The sequence below is a fragment of the Phlebotomus papatasi genome, chromosome 3 (assembly GCF_024763615.1).
Source record: "Phlebotomus papatasi isolate M1 chromosome 3, Ppap_2.1, whole genome shotgun sequence".
Taxonomy (NCBI): domain Eukaryota; kingdom Metazoa; phylum Arthropoda; class Insecta; order Diptera; family Psychodidae; genus Phlebotomus; species Phlebotomus papatasi.
Window position 1 is genome coordinate 68,284,469 of NC_077224.1, and position 18,150 is coordinate 68,302,618.

The following is an 18,150-nucleotide window of genomic DNA, read 5'->3' on the forward strand; positions in this document are numbered from 1 at the left end:
GTAGGGGAAAGTGCCCATGCTTTACCTTTACAGGATCCTAAGCTTCAGAATAACTAGATTTTTCCTATGTTTTTCAATAAATGTGACTCATCGCACACACATTTTAAAAAACTAGGGGACAGTGCCTTGTTTTTAAAATAATTTAGTAAAAAATTTAGTAAATATGAAGCTTGGGACCGTGCAAAGCATGGGCACTTTCCCCTATATGCGTTACTCACAAAAATTATAGCCTTAAAGCAAAAATAAGTTTAATATTTCAAAATCGAGGATTGTATTCATCGCTCACTCTTGTAAAGCTGGAGCAATAATGGACCAGAAACTGCGTCACAATTTCTCGTGCACTTCTGTACTTCGATACATTGTGCATTTTCTCCAACAGAACAGTTATACAAAATGCGCATAACTATTCGCCTCTCTCATGTGGCGGGAAAATTGAATCTGCAGGAGTGAGTGAGAAAATTGCATGAGAATTTTTCTCAGTCGCGCTTTTGCTCATTTCTCTGTGTTTGTGAATTGATATACACCTGAACCGGAATTCAAGAGGGTGCTTCTTCAGTTTACGGAACAACTTACTAAAGAAAAACTAAAAATTTAACAATCTGACGTACCTTTTTATTTGATAAATACACTTATCAATCCAGAAATCTAGATTGTATTGAAGGCCATTTTTGCGACTTTTGCCAAAATTGACCTTGTTTGAGAAATCTTTATATTAAGCGTGAATTATCAGACATTATTTAATTATCACAAGTCACACTAGAAAAAAAAAACTCCTTATCAGGAATATATGTTTTTTTTCGTGTAGGTTTAATAACATTGCATTATTTACAGAGTGACTGAAATGTGGGCCTGTGAAGTGCATCAAGTTAATTTCTGTTGAGTGAAATGATACACTCAGATAAATTTGAGGTAAATTACGCGACTACAAAAACACTGTTTTTCTTTGTTAATTCAATAACGCGAGCTCATATTTTGACAACTTATGAAAATTACGTTGAAAAATTCTTTAAACAGTTTTATAAGTTCGAAAGGTGATCAGTTCTAGAAATACGAAACACCTACAGACACAAAAACGTAACCTGTGTTCAAAAAACGTAACCCAAAACAAATAAATTGAATTATCTCAGATATAGAGCAACCGATAAAATCAAGGTATTTATCAATATTATTGCAGTCTATATTTCACTCATAAATAATCTATCGCTCAGTTCATCCAAATTCTAGATATTTTGGTTTAAATACAAAATTTACGTTTATTTTAGATTTTGTTTTTCAAAATTGCTGTACAATATCTCCCAACTTCAGCTCCAAATCGAATTTGCATGCAATCCGAGTTTGTTCACATTAAGCATTTCACCTACAATAGAGGATCTCAGTGGCGCAATAGGCAAAATCATTGGTCTTCCGGGGTGCAATACAACTGAATGTTTAGAAAAAGACATTTTTACATGGAATAAAATGTTAAAAAAATGCACTGCTTCTGCCCAATAACTCCGGAAGCATGGAAGAAACATTCACACTGCAGGGTAGGAGTTCCTGGACGTTCTACAATGAGACTTAGCAAATTCGCAAATTCTACCAACAAGGGATGAACAACAATATGACATGATTAAATTTGAAGCGCCCTAATTCCTTCCCAGGCTCCCGGAGTTTTGAATTTCCTCTTAGGAACGGCACTTACAACCGATAAGCATCGGTGGTGGTCCTCGATGCGAGTTTCTCCCATACACAGTGCAGTAACTCACGAAGTTCTCGTGACATAGTAACACTACTCATGTCGCCACCTGTCACCTTCATATACTCAGTGGGCTGGCCGGGGGGGGGGGGGGGGGGGGAACGGTTCGAATATAACGGACATTGCCACAGCGAGGTTGTAGGGAACGAACTTACTTTACGGTTTTGGCGGGTAAAATGACTACACATTGTACATAGATCCCAATACGATTAATAACAATACCCAGGGGGATGACATTAACTCTGAAAAATGCGACCGGTTTTAGTGTAATTTTTCCCCTGTTTTCGTACACATTTCACGAGATATCTCCAAAACTATGCAGGCTGCCTATTTAGGGTTTTCGGTTGCCTCATCTTTATTAAATTGGCTTTTATTTTGTATTAGTATTTTTTGTTAATTCATTCTACAATGACAGAAAATAGCTAATAAACTCAAAAGTTTTTTCGGCTCGCTAGAAACATATGGGAAACATAGGAAATGTCATGCCCCTGACAATACCCTACAATAAGCTGATTACTAGTTTTCTCAATCAATTAGGACTAGTAAGGATTGAAAAGTATAAATTCTGTATCAATTCGTGATGCTTAGAATCAGATGTGAACCTTTATTTTACTAATAAAGAGTTTTATATTTATTGTACTTTATTTCTGCCTAGGCTAACTGAGAGATTTAGGTGAAAGAGTGGCTAGAGCACAATACTACCCAAGCCATTTTAATCACGTGCGAATAACATTTTCATGACCTAGTTTTTACATTATGGTAACATTTTGCTACAAAAGGGGTAATTAATGGATTTGGAGGAAATAGGGGTACAATCTTACATGGAGTAGCACTGCACACTGATTTGTATTTCTACTTGGATTACATCGACCATTTATTCAATATACAGGCGTCCTTACAGTGTCTATGAATTCATTTAGTTTTCTTCCTTTTTTTCCACTAAAGTTACATATTTAATTATAATATCACAGTGTTCACTGTTACCCCGTGTTGGATGGTAGCCTATTTTCACCTATATTTTACTGAATTAGCTTATCACACTTGCACAATAAAATTTTAATAGAATTCATATTAATTGTCGCTAATGGGCGTTCAAATATGTGATTTGTATTTTTGAGTCACTTAACATTTCGAGATTTGTCTATTTATTGAGGAAAAGATGAACTTGCCACACAGAAATTGATTTAAATTGATTTTTAGCAATTTTGCAAAAAAAAAATGTGATTTTCACAAAAAAATTTTAATATAAAATTATTTATGTTTAAAGTCGATTTTGTAGAGCGTACGGCCCATTCTACAGTTGTTAACCCAGTCGATGGCCAAACTCACTAATCCTAATCCTTCATTCCTATGACATACCCAACAAATCATCCCTAGGCGGGTGCTGAAGGTTGTTATATGCACAGTAAAAAAAATTTACAATGATAAGAGTTGGTTTGCTTTTTTACCACGATTATCTCTTTCCGGACCGCAGCATATGCTGTAAGCTAATTTCGCCATTTTTTAATCAAAAATATCTAAGCTCAGGAATTAATTGATGTCCTACAAGAATATCTTACATTTGGACATCCTTATAGTTTGTAATCATCCACAAAAATCGGATTTTTATCAGTTCTGAATAATTAAAAAACATTGTTTTTCATAGAATATTCATATGCTTCTTTGGGTACTCAGAGTCCCAAAAGAGACGAAAGAGTTATTCTTGTAAAGTTACTGAAATTATGTATTTGAGCAAAATAAGTAATCTGAAAATGTGTATCTTAAATTTTATGTAATCATAAACTGTGTACTTAATCAATTAAATGATGAAATATTGTACTTTTTAAGTAATGTTCTGTTGCTAATGCAAAAGTACAAAGAATTCTGTAACGGAAGTGGTTTTTCTTACATTTCACGGTATCAAATTTCACTTTCTTGTTTTACATTATGTCTTTTTTCACCGTACTGCCAAAATAAGTGAATAATCACACAGATATGTACATTTGTTTTAGAAATTTCATGTAACATTACACAATTTTCAGACAAAATGTGTAGAAATTACATGAATGTGTGTGTACCAGTACACAGAATTACACGTTTAATGTAAAATTTACAATGAAAATCATGGTAAAGGAGACAAAATTGTTTTACTGTGTGATGCTCTTGTTGCTTATTGCAATTACCACTTATTGCAAATGGAACAAACTCTAAATATTAAATGATTCATACACTGCACTGGTAAAAATAAAAGCATCAAATTGATCCTTCTGCAAAGGATGAATGGATCAAGTTAACATGTTCCATTATCATAAATGTGCATCAAAGTTCGAAATTTGATCCAACCTTTGCAAAAAGATCAAATTTAGATCAATTTGATTCTTTTATTTTTACCAGTGTAGAAACAACTCCCACAAATCACATACTTGAAAATTAATTAACAATAAAATTAATGAGAATCATATTAACCCTTTAAGGACGAGACAATTTTTACGGACTGAAAATCAACAATAAAAATTAAACTGAGAAACATAATCAAAGATAAGTCTTACATCTAACCTTGGAAAGTTCAACAGAGTCTGATTCGGTGTATTTTGTGCTTCTCTGAACGATAGGGACAAAAATAGCCTAAACATTTAAGTAATTTTTCTGACAATACCAATGAATAATATTTTTCGCTTTATTGATATCACGTATGAGTATTGTAAAAAGGGCTTTGCTTAAAAAAAATTCGAAGTATAAAAATTAAATAAAATCAATTATGAATTTGAGAATTTAAAAATTCGCCATTTTTGAGCTTAAATATTTACTACATATCAAATAGCTAGAGACTTGCAAAAAATATCCTAGATTCCTTCAACCTTCTACTTTACAATTATGTACAGACATAAGAAACAAATAACTTTAGGTAGTCAGGAAAAAAAATTTCTTTATGGGACACATGTGTTCCAATCGTCCTTAAAGGGTTAAAAATGTACTGTGCAATTTTTAGAAATCAATTGTTACTTTTTGCACTGTTATGGAATTAAAATGAATTTAGAACTTCTTTTTCCGAGTGTATCTCGACTCGATTTTGCAAATAAAGGGGAGCTTCTGGACATATATCTCTCTCACTTTCATCAATACGGTTTTTCTTTTCGCAATTATTGCACACACTTCCATGTCCCATGTGCGCCACTGCAACACCAACAAGCAAATGGTCAGACGGTGGGTAGTAACATTGCATATGCTATATGTTGATGCATAGCAGACATTAAGTTCTGAGCATGTGTGAGTAATGATTGCAAATATATATTCAAGTGAATGACGTTGAGCGGCGAAATATCTTGGCATTGACGCGATTTAGCCGCGAAGAGAGAACTCAAGCACTCGTCAGTGTGTCGATACGTATGGGATTGTATTATACGATCTGTATGCACTATCGCAACCAGACCGAAAGACCCATGGTTATGTATTCAGTTGCAACCCGTCCTCCGTTCGTGTCACACTGGCTTTCAAATTCCTGTCGCTACAATTCGATATCCTCAGTTTGTTTGACACCACCATCGGCAACAGTTGCACTAAATCCCAAAAGTAAGATTCCGCCGAGATTTTCCTAATCAGCTTGTGCATTTCGATAATCGTGTACCACGCGGCATAGCGCTGCGCGGTGCTTTGTGCTCGAGTAATAATTTCTTTTTTTTTTCTTCTTTGGACAATTTACTGCTTGTGTGAATATTGAGAAGGTGAAATTGAGAGATTGTTAGTTGAGAATAATTGTTTCACATGAAAATATTCTCCTGTGAAATTTTTGCCAGAGACATAAAGTGAGACACAAAAAAAGAGGGAAGTTTCATTCCTTCTACTTTTAATAAAATATTGACTGAATTAAATGTACCACCCCATGGTGTTGATTGAACTGAAGTGTAAAGCAGAAAATGTTGATTAATTGCCTGTAGTACCGCAATCTTGTCGTTCATTGGCGAATCTTCGCGCAATGGTCATCAGAAATAAACTCAAGTCCTAAAGCATTATATTGGCATAACGTCTGAATCTGACGAAGAAAGAAAAAAAAACTATAAATACTCCATTAGTTCATTTGATTGTGAAGGTGAATTTATTAAATGTCTTCTTTGATTGCAACATTGGCGCACTTTCTTACCCAAGAGAGCTTCTCAACTGAGAAGAACCTGGGGTAGTCGGTTGCATGTGCACTAAACTTATATGCCAACAATTGTATACATTTTTGTGACTTGTTGCTTGCAACGAAGTACATAAATACAGTGGAAGTGGCAATTATATAGGCACTTTTATCATATAGCTCTCACCACGAAAAAAAAAAACAATATAGCAGAGGAGGTAGACTTCTTAGCTTGGTATTGAGAAAAAAGTTTGAGTTTGTGTAGAATTGCAAGCTTTCGACCTGTTACTATCAAGACTATATTTATTATTATTGAATTGTGCAAACTTTGTGCAGAAAACGTGCCATCTGCAAGAGACTCACAGAGGTAAAATCTCTTCCGTGATCCACATCAGTGACGATTAATGATTCTATCTTAGAAGATTATCATACTGACTTCTACATAAGATTGATCCATTTAAACTGTTCAAGACATACCTTAAGTTTTGATCAAACACCTATCTCCTACAAAGTGTTGGGGTCTTCAATCATATCGCATTTGAAATCCCTGCCCTCGAGACATTTGGCCAGAAAGTCCTGTCGTTAATTGACGATATTTTCTTGGGTTATACAGAGTTATGCCAGAAGACAATCCGTGAGAAGGAAATGAGAGAAAGAAGTGGCAAAAAGTGATGAATGTTTGCCTTTGGTTGGGATAACTTCGGCAGATGTAAAAGACCTGTAAAATTACAAAAAAAAGAGAGAATTCAAAGACATTAAAACTTTTGATCAGTGACTATTGCAATTTCTGTAACATTGTGTGCAAAAAGTGACTAAATTCTCTGTATATCTAGACTAAGTGTCAGTCTTCGGTTAAAAGTTCAATTAAGTGGGACGCTGTTGATGGTGTCGGAGCACAATACGTGGAGCGACGTGATGTCCAATTCGGACCTCACAGACTCGAAAAACGAGTTGTGCGGAGGAGCCTCGAGCTCCAGCGGCAACTCATTGAGCCCGAGGACGCCACCAAATTGCGCCCGCTGCCGCAATCACGGCCTCAAGATAGCCCTTAAGGGTCACAAACGCTACTGCAAGTACCGTTACTGCAACTGCGAAAAGTGTCGTCTAACGGCCGAACGTCAGCGGGTGATGGCCTTGCAGACGGCCCTAAGACGTGCTCAGGCTCAGGACGAGGCACGTCAGATCTCCGCGGATGAGGTGCCACCGACGCCACCGCCAGCCCCGTCCATTTGCACCCTTGCCACTCCTAAGAGTCAGTGCGATAGCGAACCACCGGCACCCATTACAGTGCCCACACCGGCACGTTCCCTAGAGGGTTCCTGCCACTCATCATCGGCCACACCCTGTTCTGCTTCCGGAGAACCCATCTCCGTGCCATCCAGCCGCAAATTGGCCCCAGTCAATCCAACCATCAGAAATCCAACTGCAAGTAAGTACCATTCAAATTGTCCTTACTACGTATATGGTACCCTCTACAACAGCTACCCTACTTATGGCCACATACACTAAAAAAATATAAGCTTAATCCTCGGAGTTGAGGAAATTCTTTAAAACTTGGGATGAAGAAAGTAAGGGAGACTGGGGCAAAAAGTCACAAAATGGATATTTTATTTTTTTACAAGCTACTCGATCGCTTCAAAAATTTCTAATTAGCGCAGTTTTATAGGAAATTTACCGCTCTACAACTTAGTGTAAGTAATTTTGCTCTATTTTGTAATGAAATACTTTGACAATTTTGTCAAGGAAATTTTGTGACTATTCTCAAAAATGCTGGGGAAAATAGTACCAGACATTGGGTATTATCATATTTTGATTCGCTTCATTAAAGGCTTCTGTAAAATTGAAAAAAATACCTAGAGGACATATTTTCATAGAAAATTTATTCATCTACACCTTTGTAAAACACCGTTTTCTCTGCGAGAAAAGTGAGAAAACGAGAAAAGCGCTTTTCAAGTTATTTTAGAAAAAACACACAAAAGACTGCAAATCGTTTGTCCAATGCAAACAACAAGTGACGAGACATGGTAATGACGTTTCTTTTCGCCGTGATACAACAGAAATTGCTTCGCTTTTTTGTTACTTATTGCTCTATACCCTTTGTTACTTTTTACCCCAAGTGGCCATTTGTAATAAAAGGATTTCTGGAGAAAAGAACCTTTGTGAAATTCTAAAATAGATAGCGGATTCGTATTCAAAAAATCCAAATTATTTAGAAAATACTCACCAGTGCATCAATTTTGGAAAATAAGTAGGTAATATTTGTTATCTTCTTCAAGGAAAATATTTCGAAAATAGGGTTAAAAATTTCTATATTTTTTATTTTCTAAATTCCTTGTTTGAATTCTAAGAAACTTTCGACATTGAAGAAGGTCTATGGAGGCTATCTATAGAAAAAAAATTGAGCCGCTATCTTTTTTTACTTTGGAAGATATTGAATTTTGTATTTTTCGATTTGTGACTTTTTGCCCCAGTCTCGCCTACTGTAATCTGACGTAAATATAGCAATATATATTTCAACAGATAGTCCTTTACTTCACATATTTTGAAAAAGACCATTTTTAGGAAATACCAATTTCATGCCTTCCCTCATCTGACGCTTCAAAGACTGTTTTATCGAATTTGTCTAGAGAACTGGTAGGCTTGACACACCCTGCCCTTAATGAGGGCAATGATCAAGAGATGTACAAGATGCCCAAGTAGAGGGTTACGTGCAATGATATCTATATTGTTGTAGGTTCAACTCCTCCCCCATAATCTAAAAGGAATCTAATCTACTGCTCATTTAGAACTATTTCACCTACATTATCCTTTTTGGTGAATTTCGAAATGGCCATAAGAATAGTTAGGGTAGTCGAACAGGGTGCCTTGAACTTATACTACCAGTGTTGGCTCTTAAGAAATTTATAATGAAGAATACAAAATTGAATTATCTCACTTTGATTCTACTGGTTTAATAATACACATAATCTAAACAAATATTATGTAATCACAATTACCTGAATGGTATCTTAATTCTCTATTAATGTGGATGTTTTAGATATCCTACTAGTTTTTTTTGTGAACTACTAAAAATGTATAGGAAAATCTAATTCTTCTGTTGAAACTTAAAAATTTTAGTGTACATTTTTTTCATGTAATGAACTTATTTGAACTCTTCAGGGGTATTACTAGAAATCTATTTCCTTATGGCTGATAGTGAACGGAAAAATAAACCTTTCTTGATTTTTTTTCTCTTTAATTCTTCACGACGTTTCGAGGGTGGATGTCTTCTTCGTCAGATTTCGAATGTGGAGGAAAAATCACGTACGGGTTGAAAAATCTGCTCCTGCACTGCACTTGGACTTTTTTACAATTCTTTACTGTGATGCTCACCATCCAATGGACTGACAGTCAATTTTTGTGTCAGTCCATTTTTGTGTGACAGTCCATTTTTGTGTCAGTCCATTGGATGGTGAACTTCAGAGTGAAGAATTGTAAAAAAGTCCAAGTGCAGTGCAGCAGCAGACTTTCCAACCTGTACGTCATTTTTCCTTCACATTCGAAACCTGAAGAGGACATCAATCCTCGAAACGTTGTTAAGAATTAAAGAGGAAAAAAAATTAAGAAAGATCTATTTTTCCGCCGAAATATTTCCTTAATTTTCCAAAATATTTCCTTAATTCTCCATAATATGTATTTCCTTATGTTTTCTTTACAAAGAAGAAAGTAACATTAAATCGTTTATTTGTTGATGTTTAATTATCGTCTATATAGTCTCTAATGATGAAATTTCTAAGCATAAACCGAAGAACTAAGTATTAATGTGCAGTTTACCGTAAACTTAAAACTTGTTACCGTACTCTAAAAGATATGCAAGAAATGGCGGGCAAAATGTGACGAAATTTTATTTTTTTTTTTTACAAACTTTATCTTAAAATATATTCTCTGTCTTAACGGAAAATGTATTTTTTAGGTAATTTGTCAAAAATCGGTTTCGTCAAAAGAAACGCCTTTGTTGATTTAGAAAAAAAACGGAAAAGGCGACCTGGCAATGATTATGGTTACCCCTCCTTATTCCATTAAAAAAGTTCTGGAGGGAAATCTATGGGAAATCCTAGAACTGTAAATAGATTCATGTTCAGAAAAATCCAAATAATTCTAAAAATACTATTACTGATGTTTACTTTATAGTAAATACGTTGGTAAATGCGACATTTATTACACGAAAAACAAGAAACTAAGAATTAAAAAAAATATATTTGTTTTTTTAATTTAATTTTTGCTGTATTCTTCAAGATTTTGAACCTTTGAAAAAGCCCCCTCGGTCTTGATCTTGCAAAATAACGAAATTGAAATGTTTGGCTTCTTACATGTTGCTTCTACATAATATAAGTCTGATGCCGACGGAAAAAATGTAGGGGAGTATGGAGTAGTTTCGAGCAGAGACAGTTTTTTTTTATGACTCTTATATCAAAAGATTATGAACTACATTGTATTATATATGCAAGCTAACAAGGTTCAGAAAATTTCGGAAAATGATTTGGAAAATCTTGCATACCTGAAATTGCCCCATACTCCCTTGCGGACATTCAGGAACTATGGGCTAAATCTTGTGAAAGAAGCCCACTTTACAGGTTCATAGTTTATATATTCTGCTAAAATTTAATGTATAGAGTGGTCAGTGAAATATTCTCAATGAAATATTCTCAATGAAATATTCTTGGCTGAAAATTAATTTATTTGCATTAGAATTTAACTTAGAAAAGAATCTTATAGACTTTTAATTTAAACATGCACTGAGAAAAAAAAGAGGGTGCGATTAACATTTTTTCCTCATAATATTAACACTTTTTAGGTGTAAAAATATATCAACATTTTTTAATGTTAATTTTACACCTTTTTAAGGGTAAAATGGGTAAAATTAACATGAAATAAGGATAACTTTAACCCATAATACACCTAAAAAGGGTATTATTTACACCGATTTCGGATCAATACTGCAGGGTAAAATTAACATTTCCGGAATGTTATTTTAACTTTTTCGGATTTCTCTCAGTGTGGGTACGTAAACCTTTCTCCACAATTGTTTTTCTCAAGGAATTATAACTGATATTATCAATTTAAAATATTTAGCTTCGTTTTAAAATATTGCTAATTTGTTCTAAGTACAAAATTTTTACTCTATGCATATCTCAAAGAGCCCTGCTCTCCTCTAAAATAAAAAGGCAAATTTTTAGATGTTTTTGTTGATATTGCAAATTAACTTTTAAAAAATACCATTGAACTTATTTGCTCAAAGGATTTGCAAAAAATCCTCAATAGAGCGGCTTCATCAAAAGTATGCGATGACTGTGAAGAAATTCCCATTATTTTCTAGAAAATAATAAAATTTAATTATAGTTATACAATCAGGATTTAACAGAAAAAAATAAAGAAATAAAATCAGAATATTTTTAAGGTGGATCCTCATAAAGAATCTTGCTTAAAAAGTTATTTTTTTGTCTGGGTAGTTTGTCAGCCGAATTGATATCGTCGGAAGATAAATCTCAAGTGATTTTTTTTGTCTGATCGTTGGATGTCTGCAGGCCAGAAAACCAATGCGCTAATGACGCCGTAAGTTCACCTGAATCATCCAGTTAAAGGGGTTAAACAACTGAATGCTATTTTGCATGATATATCCAAACACAGGATACGGTTTAAAGGTACAATCTCGTGCATGGCTTTTTTAGGGAGAAAGCACGATGGTTTAGGTGTTCCCAGGGGAATAAGTGGTATACATAAATAATGCCAACAAGATGTATGGTACACATTGTATCAAAATATCTCTTAAGTGTGATGGCAAAAAAGGTAGAATTCTATAGTGGAACCGGTTCCGGCAAAATGCTAACTTCCAATACTCTGTGTAATTTTGTACAGTGAGTGCAACACTGTTGTGGCATTTCGTGGTGGAGATCTATAAATAAAGCCGGTGAGAGTTTATACACACAAGAGAATTTTCATGTGGCACAAATTCAATAAAAATCATGATTTTGTATCTTAACTTGGTGACTTCTTTTTCAGTGCCAAAACAGAAATCAGAAAAAAACCAGAATGTTTTTGTGGAGAAACCCTCTGAATTGATAAAGTAGGTACATAAATACCAAACATAAAATGTTTTTCAGTTCATACAGTAGATTCTCTCTCAATCGGGCATATGGGGCAAAATGTCATCCAAATTAATGATAGATTTGGGCGTCAGTCATTGTAAATTCCACAAAAATCGCTCAATTATAGAGAATCATGATAAAATAAAAGGAACTACAGCGAATTTGAGCAAATTTACTTCATAATTAAACGTGAAAATTGCCAACAAAATTTTTCGCCCGATTGAAAAAGAGCCGATTGAGCGAGAGTCTACTGTATTCAACGGTTAAATTTTATTGGCATTGGACTTGAAATTGTATCTCTGACTTGCCCATGTAGAATGGACAAAAATATCCCGCCCATACAATTGATAAGGTCACTCTTTGTACTTAATTTAAGACCGATTGAACAACAATTTTAATACCTCACACTCTTACAATATACCCTTTTTTTGTATCAATAATTTTTGCTTTCCGGATGATCTTCATGTGTGAAACAACTCACGATTTTTTCTTAAGAGTTGTTTATTTGCCGACGGAATTGCAATACTTAAACTTTTCTATATAATTGTTTATATCTCTGCATCCAACAAAATTAGACACCGCGGCAAGCTTGAATGCAACAATGTGAAAAGTACTGGTGATGTCCAGAGTTGCAAAAAAGTAGACGAAAGATTTAAACGGAAATTTACGGAATAAGAGCCGGTTCCTAGTTTAGGATTATCCGAGAGACGGCTCATTGAAAAAATAAGTTATATTTCTATAAATTTTCCTTTAAGCCATAGATCTGTCAAGAACCTATCCTGAAAAAATCACGAAACTGACGAAAAAATGATTTAAAGAAAAAACACTAAAAATGCATTTTTTTTAAATAGGTTTTTGAACTAAATTTAAATTCAGAAACTAAATAGGGTAAGTGTACCAAATTTCGGCATAGTTGCATGCAAGCGCCAAAGTCTCAAGTTTGAAATGTAATATCTTTAATAGAAATTTATTTTTTTATTCCTTCTACTTAAGGAGTGTTTCTTGGAAACTTGTAGACGGTTTATCGTTTTTATTTTCTCTAAATTCATTCCTAATCAATTTCAAAGGGAATAAAAATCTAGGCATAACATTGGTGCCCTATTTCGGCCACCTTCATTCTCATAGTTCCTTGCCCTTCAGAAATTCTTCCAATGCCTTTTTTACGTCATCTCGTTTGACCAAGCTACATTTTTTGTTATTCTTTTGCATTTTATGATATTTAGAGTATGTAAAAACTAAAAATTCATAGAAATTCGAGGAACAAAAAAGGTGGCCGAAATTGCAAGCTGGCCGGAATTTGGCACACTTACCCTAAAGGCAAGAGTTTGAGTTTGGCCTGTGATGATAAATATTTAACATTTATATTTCCTGATAACCAAATACTGTTCACCTGTACTAATATACATGTAATAAAAATAAGAAATAATCTAAAACCTGTGACAGAAATTAGGGGTAGATCTGGTTTGAATTGATTAACAAAATTGAAGTAAGATAATTACTTCCTGCATTTTGCTGTGACCTAAGGATCACAAATTTTTGGGGTGAAGCGATGTCTTTTTCAAAACCAGTTCAATTAACTCTTACTTGCATGAGTGGCTACAACGTCTGACTAAGGAACTATGCCCCTGCACTACCCTGCTCCAGTTTTAGCAACATTTTGCCAAATCTCTTCAGTACCTTAATTTAACACCCTCAACTGTTTATGAATGTTGTCTGTTACTTCCTTTCATTATTTTTTGATCATTCTTTTATTTTTGTTCAAATCAACTCATTTATTGTGCCCTTGGTAATATTAACTGGCTTCTATGGTAGAGTTTCTAAATCATAATTTATATAGATACGATACGGTATTCACGGTTAAACTAATTAACTTAGAAAATTAAGTGATGTATTCTTTATGGATTAAATTATCCTACCGACACTCACCGTAATAACAATATACTAAATCGGTCAGAATTAAACCTTTACCGTCGGCTCACCACACAAAAAAGAATTAAATAAACTAAAATTGATTCTTGAGAGTATTAATCACGTTGCGCTGGTCTTTTAACGTCAAATTGTACGGACTAGAAATTCTTGAGGATCTGTCTGAGTTATTTTGGGGCCCATGGTTCTATTTTCGCGAGAATTTTTTTATTAACAAATACACACAACGCGAAAAGAAAAACGCGTTCAATGTAGAGACCAGATTAGGGTTGATAACCTTAAAAATCTCAAAAGAAAATTTGCTAAAATCCCAAATTTCTGGATTCAATACTATTTATCGGAAGTACAAATTGTCCTAAAATAACAGAATTAATTAAAGGAGAACGGACAAATCCGGTCAAACTACCACGAACGAGACCTAAGCCAATAGATAGATATTAGTATAACTAAAAATTCTTGTTCTGGGATCAATATTCTCAATCATTGGGGAAAAGTTCTGAAGCATAAAAACTAATTCGTAAAAGTGAAAATGATGAAAAGGGTCCCGGTCAAAATTTCGAAAGCCAAAATCCCGAAAGCCCAAATCCCGAATTCTTAAAAGTGTCATAGCTACTCCCACGAATGAACCTTCGCTTGATGGAGGCAAAGGGAAACATTATGTGTCTTGGGAAATTATTTTATACATTGTCCTCCATATTATTTAATCCCTTTCACGATTTTCAACATTCGGGATTTTGGCTTTCGGGATTTTAGCTGCCACCGGGTCAAAACTGTGTTGGTTGGTTTAACTTTCTCCAGAAATTAGAATAAGTGCATTGTTTAGGTACTAATATAATATTTAAAAAATACCGGAACCCAGGATGATAAACGCTGGGAACACTAGGCGTCTTTGTAAAGATGCCTTTAACTTTCCAAAAAATCGCTTTTTGGAAACGAATGACGCTAGAATGGCTTGAGCGATCTTCATAAAATACCAGGTTCAGTGTATGGTATAAACTTTATTCATACATACCATTCTTCCTTTCACCCTCCCTTCTTGTAGCCCCAATACAAAATTAGTAACATTTATCGTCCTGCATTCCATTATTTTTATTTTTATTTGATATCAGTACCTACAAAATGAACCTACTCTCGTTTGTAGCGATTCCGGGACCGATGCCCATATAGTTTGACTTTTCTCCTTTAACTTTTTCGCGTCATTAGGGTCATATATGACCCGGGGAAAAACAATTTTTTTTGACTATTTACATTAATTGAAATCTATCGGTTTGTGCACGACATCATAATAGAAGGATGTAAGATTCTTGGCTAATTTTCTCAAGACTCCAGATATTCAGGAAAAGAAAATATTTGAGATCAAAAATCACTAATTTCGAACTTTGTGAAATGACATTTCTTTTTCAAAATTTTTTATATTAATTTATTTTCTTCAGCAAAAAGTTCTTTAGAAACACAAAATAGAATATCCAAAGATTGTATATTGCATATTTTGATATAATAAACTACTCTCAATTTTCCAGAAAAGCGTGTAGAATTTTCCGGGTCATATATGACCCTATGGTCCCCAAGGGTAACAGTGTTTTCGTCCCAAATCTATAGCGAAATGTAGTTGGGACATTGTTTTTCTTCGTGAAATGCAGGTGGGACATCTTGCTCCTGGACATTTCATCTTATATCTGATGAATAATAACATATTTTGCAATATTTTAGAGTATTCTGCAAGCGTCTCATATTGTGCAATTGTATTGTGTGTGAATAAATATGTGTATAAGTTTATTTTTGCCAAATACCACTCAAAATATTGTGACAGTGACTGTTCAAGGGATTACCAGGAAGATTCCTTGAACACCAGGAGTACAGTGTTCATCAAAACAATCCAGTTTGCCATGGTTTTGGCCAAATTAACAACTTTAAGCAAAAAAAACTCTTAGAAAGCCCGTGATATAGATTTTGAAAATGGTAAATACACTTCCCTTGAGGACAACAGGGTCATATATGACCCGGGGTTTTTCCGAGTTTTCACGCAATGGAAAATTTTTTTCCTCTCTGAATTATTATATTTGATCATAAGCATTAGGAAAAACTCAATTTTACATAAATTCATCTGCTGAATAAAAGTGGGACGCGAAAGAGTTAAGCGTTTTGCGTACTACAATAAACTCCTGTTGTCCTGTTAATTCGGTTCTTTTAAGGTCCATATCGGATTATTTTCAAATCAATATTTTTACGTTATCTAAAAGAATAATTTTATACAACAAAAAATTGACAATAAGACAGTTTCAGTATTATCTTTAAAAACTCTTTTATTATTAAGAATATATTCTTGAATTAAAAAGATGTCTGTTTGATTTATTTCTTATTCTCACTTTCTTGTGTCCCTTAATATTGATATAGTATAAAAATAACATTGCCTGGTGTGTGAAAATAACTTTGCGGAATTAACTTAAAACATCAAAATTTGTGTTGGTGAAGTTTTGGCACATACAATATAAATAAATTTGATATATTACTAAATTGAGAATGTTCTATAAAATAGAAATGTTAATGAAATTTGAAAATGTGCAGAAAGTTATTGATATTGCAACTGTTGGCGAGTAATAGAATACAGATTGTAAGGAAATTGTGGCACAAGTTGATTTTTTTTATTTTCTGATGACATAAAACTGTGGGCTTAGGGCAAAGTGGGATACCTTTCAATTGGGACACCTTTAAAATGGCATTGAATAAATGAGCTGTAAAAAGTCAAATTTGGTCAGCAAAAAATTCGAAATGATCAGTTAAAAGATAAAAAAAGGGCAGCAAAAAGTTTAAAAAGATCAGTAAAAAATAAAAAGAAGACCAGTACTTTATTAAAAGCGGTCAGTAAAAAATGAGAAGTGGTCAGCAAAAAATTAAACATGATCAGTAAAAAATAAAAAATGATCAGTTAAAAACAAAAAGTAATCAGTAAAACATAAAAAGTGGTCAGTAATTTAATTTTTTTAATTTTTTGCTGGCCATATTTTCTTTTTACTGACCATTTTTAATTTTTTGCTGATTAATTTTTAATTTTTTACTGATCAACTCGAATATATCTACTGATCAATTCAAAGTTTTTACTGACCAAATTTAACTTTTTACTGACAAGATTGAAAATTTTTGCTGAATATTTCGAATTAGTTGCTGATGAAATTTTATTTTCTGCTGACCACTTTTGACTTTTTACTGACCATTTGCTTTTTGCCCTTTAAAATGGGGTATTTTTTCTCTAATCTTTTAATAGAACTGAACTTTATTGTGATATATCTTTTAGCTCCACAAACAAATTGTGAAGACAAATTTCAAAGATATCCCAATTCAAAGGTGCCACATCATCCTCTAGTTCTTTTGCGGGTGGTTGAGATTGTCTGGATAATGCCCGAAAATTCTATCATGGACATCATGAAGAACATCCCGCAGCTCGTACAACATTCTAACCAAGACACTGTCGATGAGGCAAATTTTGTTTTGCAATATTTTATCTGATGATGCTCAAAAATTGCGGACCAACTTGAATTTCATTTTAAAGTTTAAATTTGAAAAAAAGGAAGTCAAAGTATTTAAGCTTTGCGAAATTCTTGAAATTTTTGTTTTCTTTTATATACTCTAAAAATGATTATCAATTAAATTTTTTGGATAATGAGAGCTCTTTAATCGCTCTTGAAATCGCTAAAGAGCTCTACTGCATAGAGCTCTCTAGCGGTTTCAAGTGCAAAAAGAGATATGGCCACAATATAGAACTGCATACATGGTCAGATTTTCTTTCGCTTTTCCGATGATGTCGCTCGGTGATAAGCTGGCGGTATCGGTTCGTTGGAATTGCAAACCAGTCTGAGACAAAATAAATAAAATAAATAATGAAGATATTTATTTATTTCTTTAAATAGCAAATTCTACAAAATTGATTTTACCTAGTTTAAATTTTATTTAAAAAAAAATAGGAGTTTGTTCTTTAATCTGATTGAATCTGAGGTTTCGAGTTTTTTGACGTCACGCTACTTTTCCGTCCGCCCATTATCACGTCTAGTACCAAATGGTTAGAGATAGAGACTTGGAACTTTCGAGCCCCCATAAATCAACCCTTACCCTCCAAAACTATGTTTTTAATTGCTCAAAAACGTATCATGCGATTTTTATCATTTTTAGTGAAGAGATTATCCAGGTAGACATTTGGTCCTTGTACAAACATACCGTAGAATTATCCCTAATAACGGTTTGTCAAGGTCAAAGGTTTAAGAAGACCTAGAGAG

The 18,150-nt window shown here is 33.8% G+C and overlaps 1 protein-coding gene across 11 annotated transcripts in view; it reads left to right on the forward strand.

Moving 5' to 3' along the window:
- The window catches only part of LOC129807293 (protein doublesex), a 228,148-nt gene that overhangs the window by 16,399 nt on the left and 193,599 nt on the right, over positions 1–18,150 (forward strand). For 4 of the 11 annotated variants that reach the window (XR_008752264.1, XR_008752265.1, XR_008752260.1 and 1 more), the window contains exon 2: positions 6,445–7,260. Coding sequence is in view for 1 of the 11 variants with exons in the window: in XM_055856467.1 (XP_055712442.1) it covers positions 6,714–7,260 (547 nt within the window). In the remaining 10 variants the exon portion in view is untranslated. Of the gene's footprint in view, positions 1–5,064; positions 7,261–18,150 lie in introns of those variants that run through there. The other 7 variants (XR_008752257.1, XR_008752256.1, XM_055856467.1 and 4 more) reach the window with 5 other exon arrangements.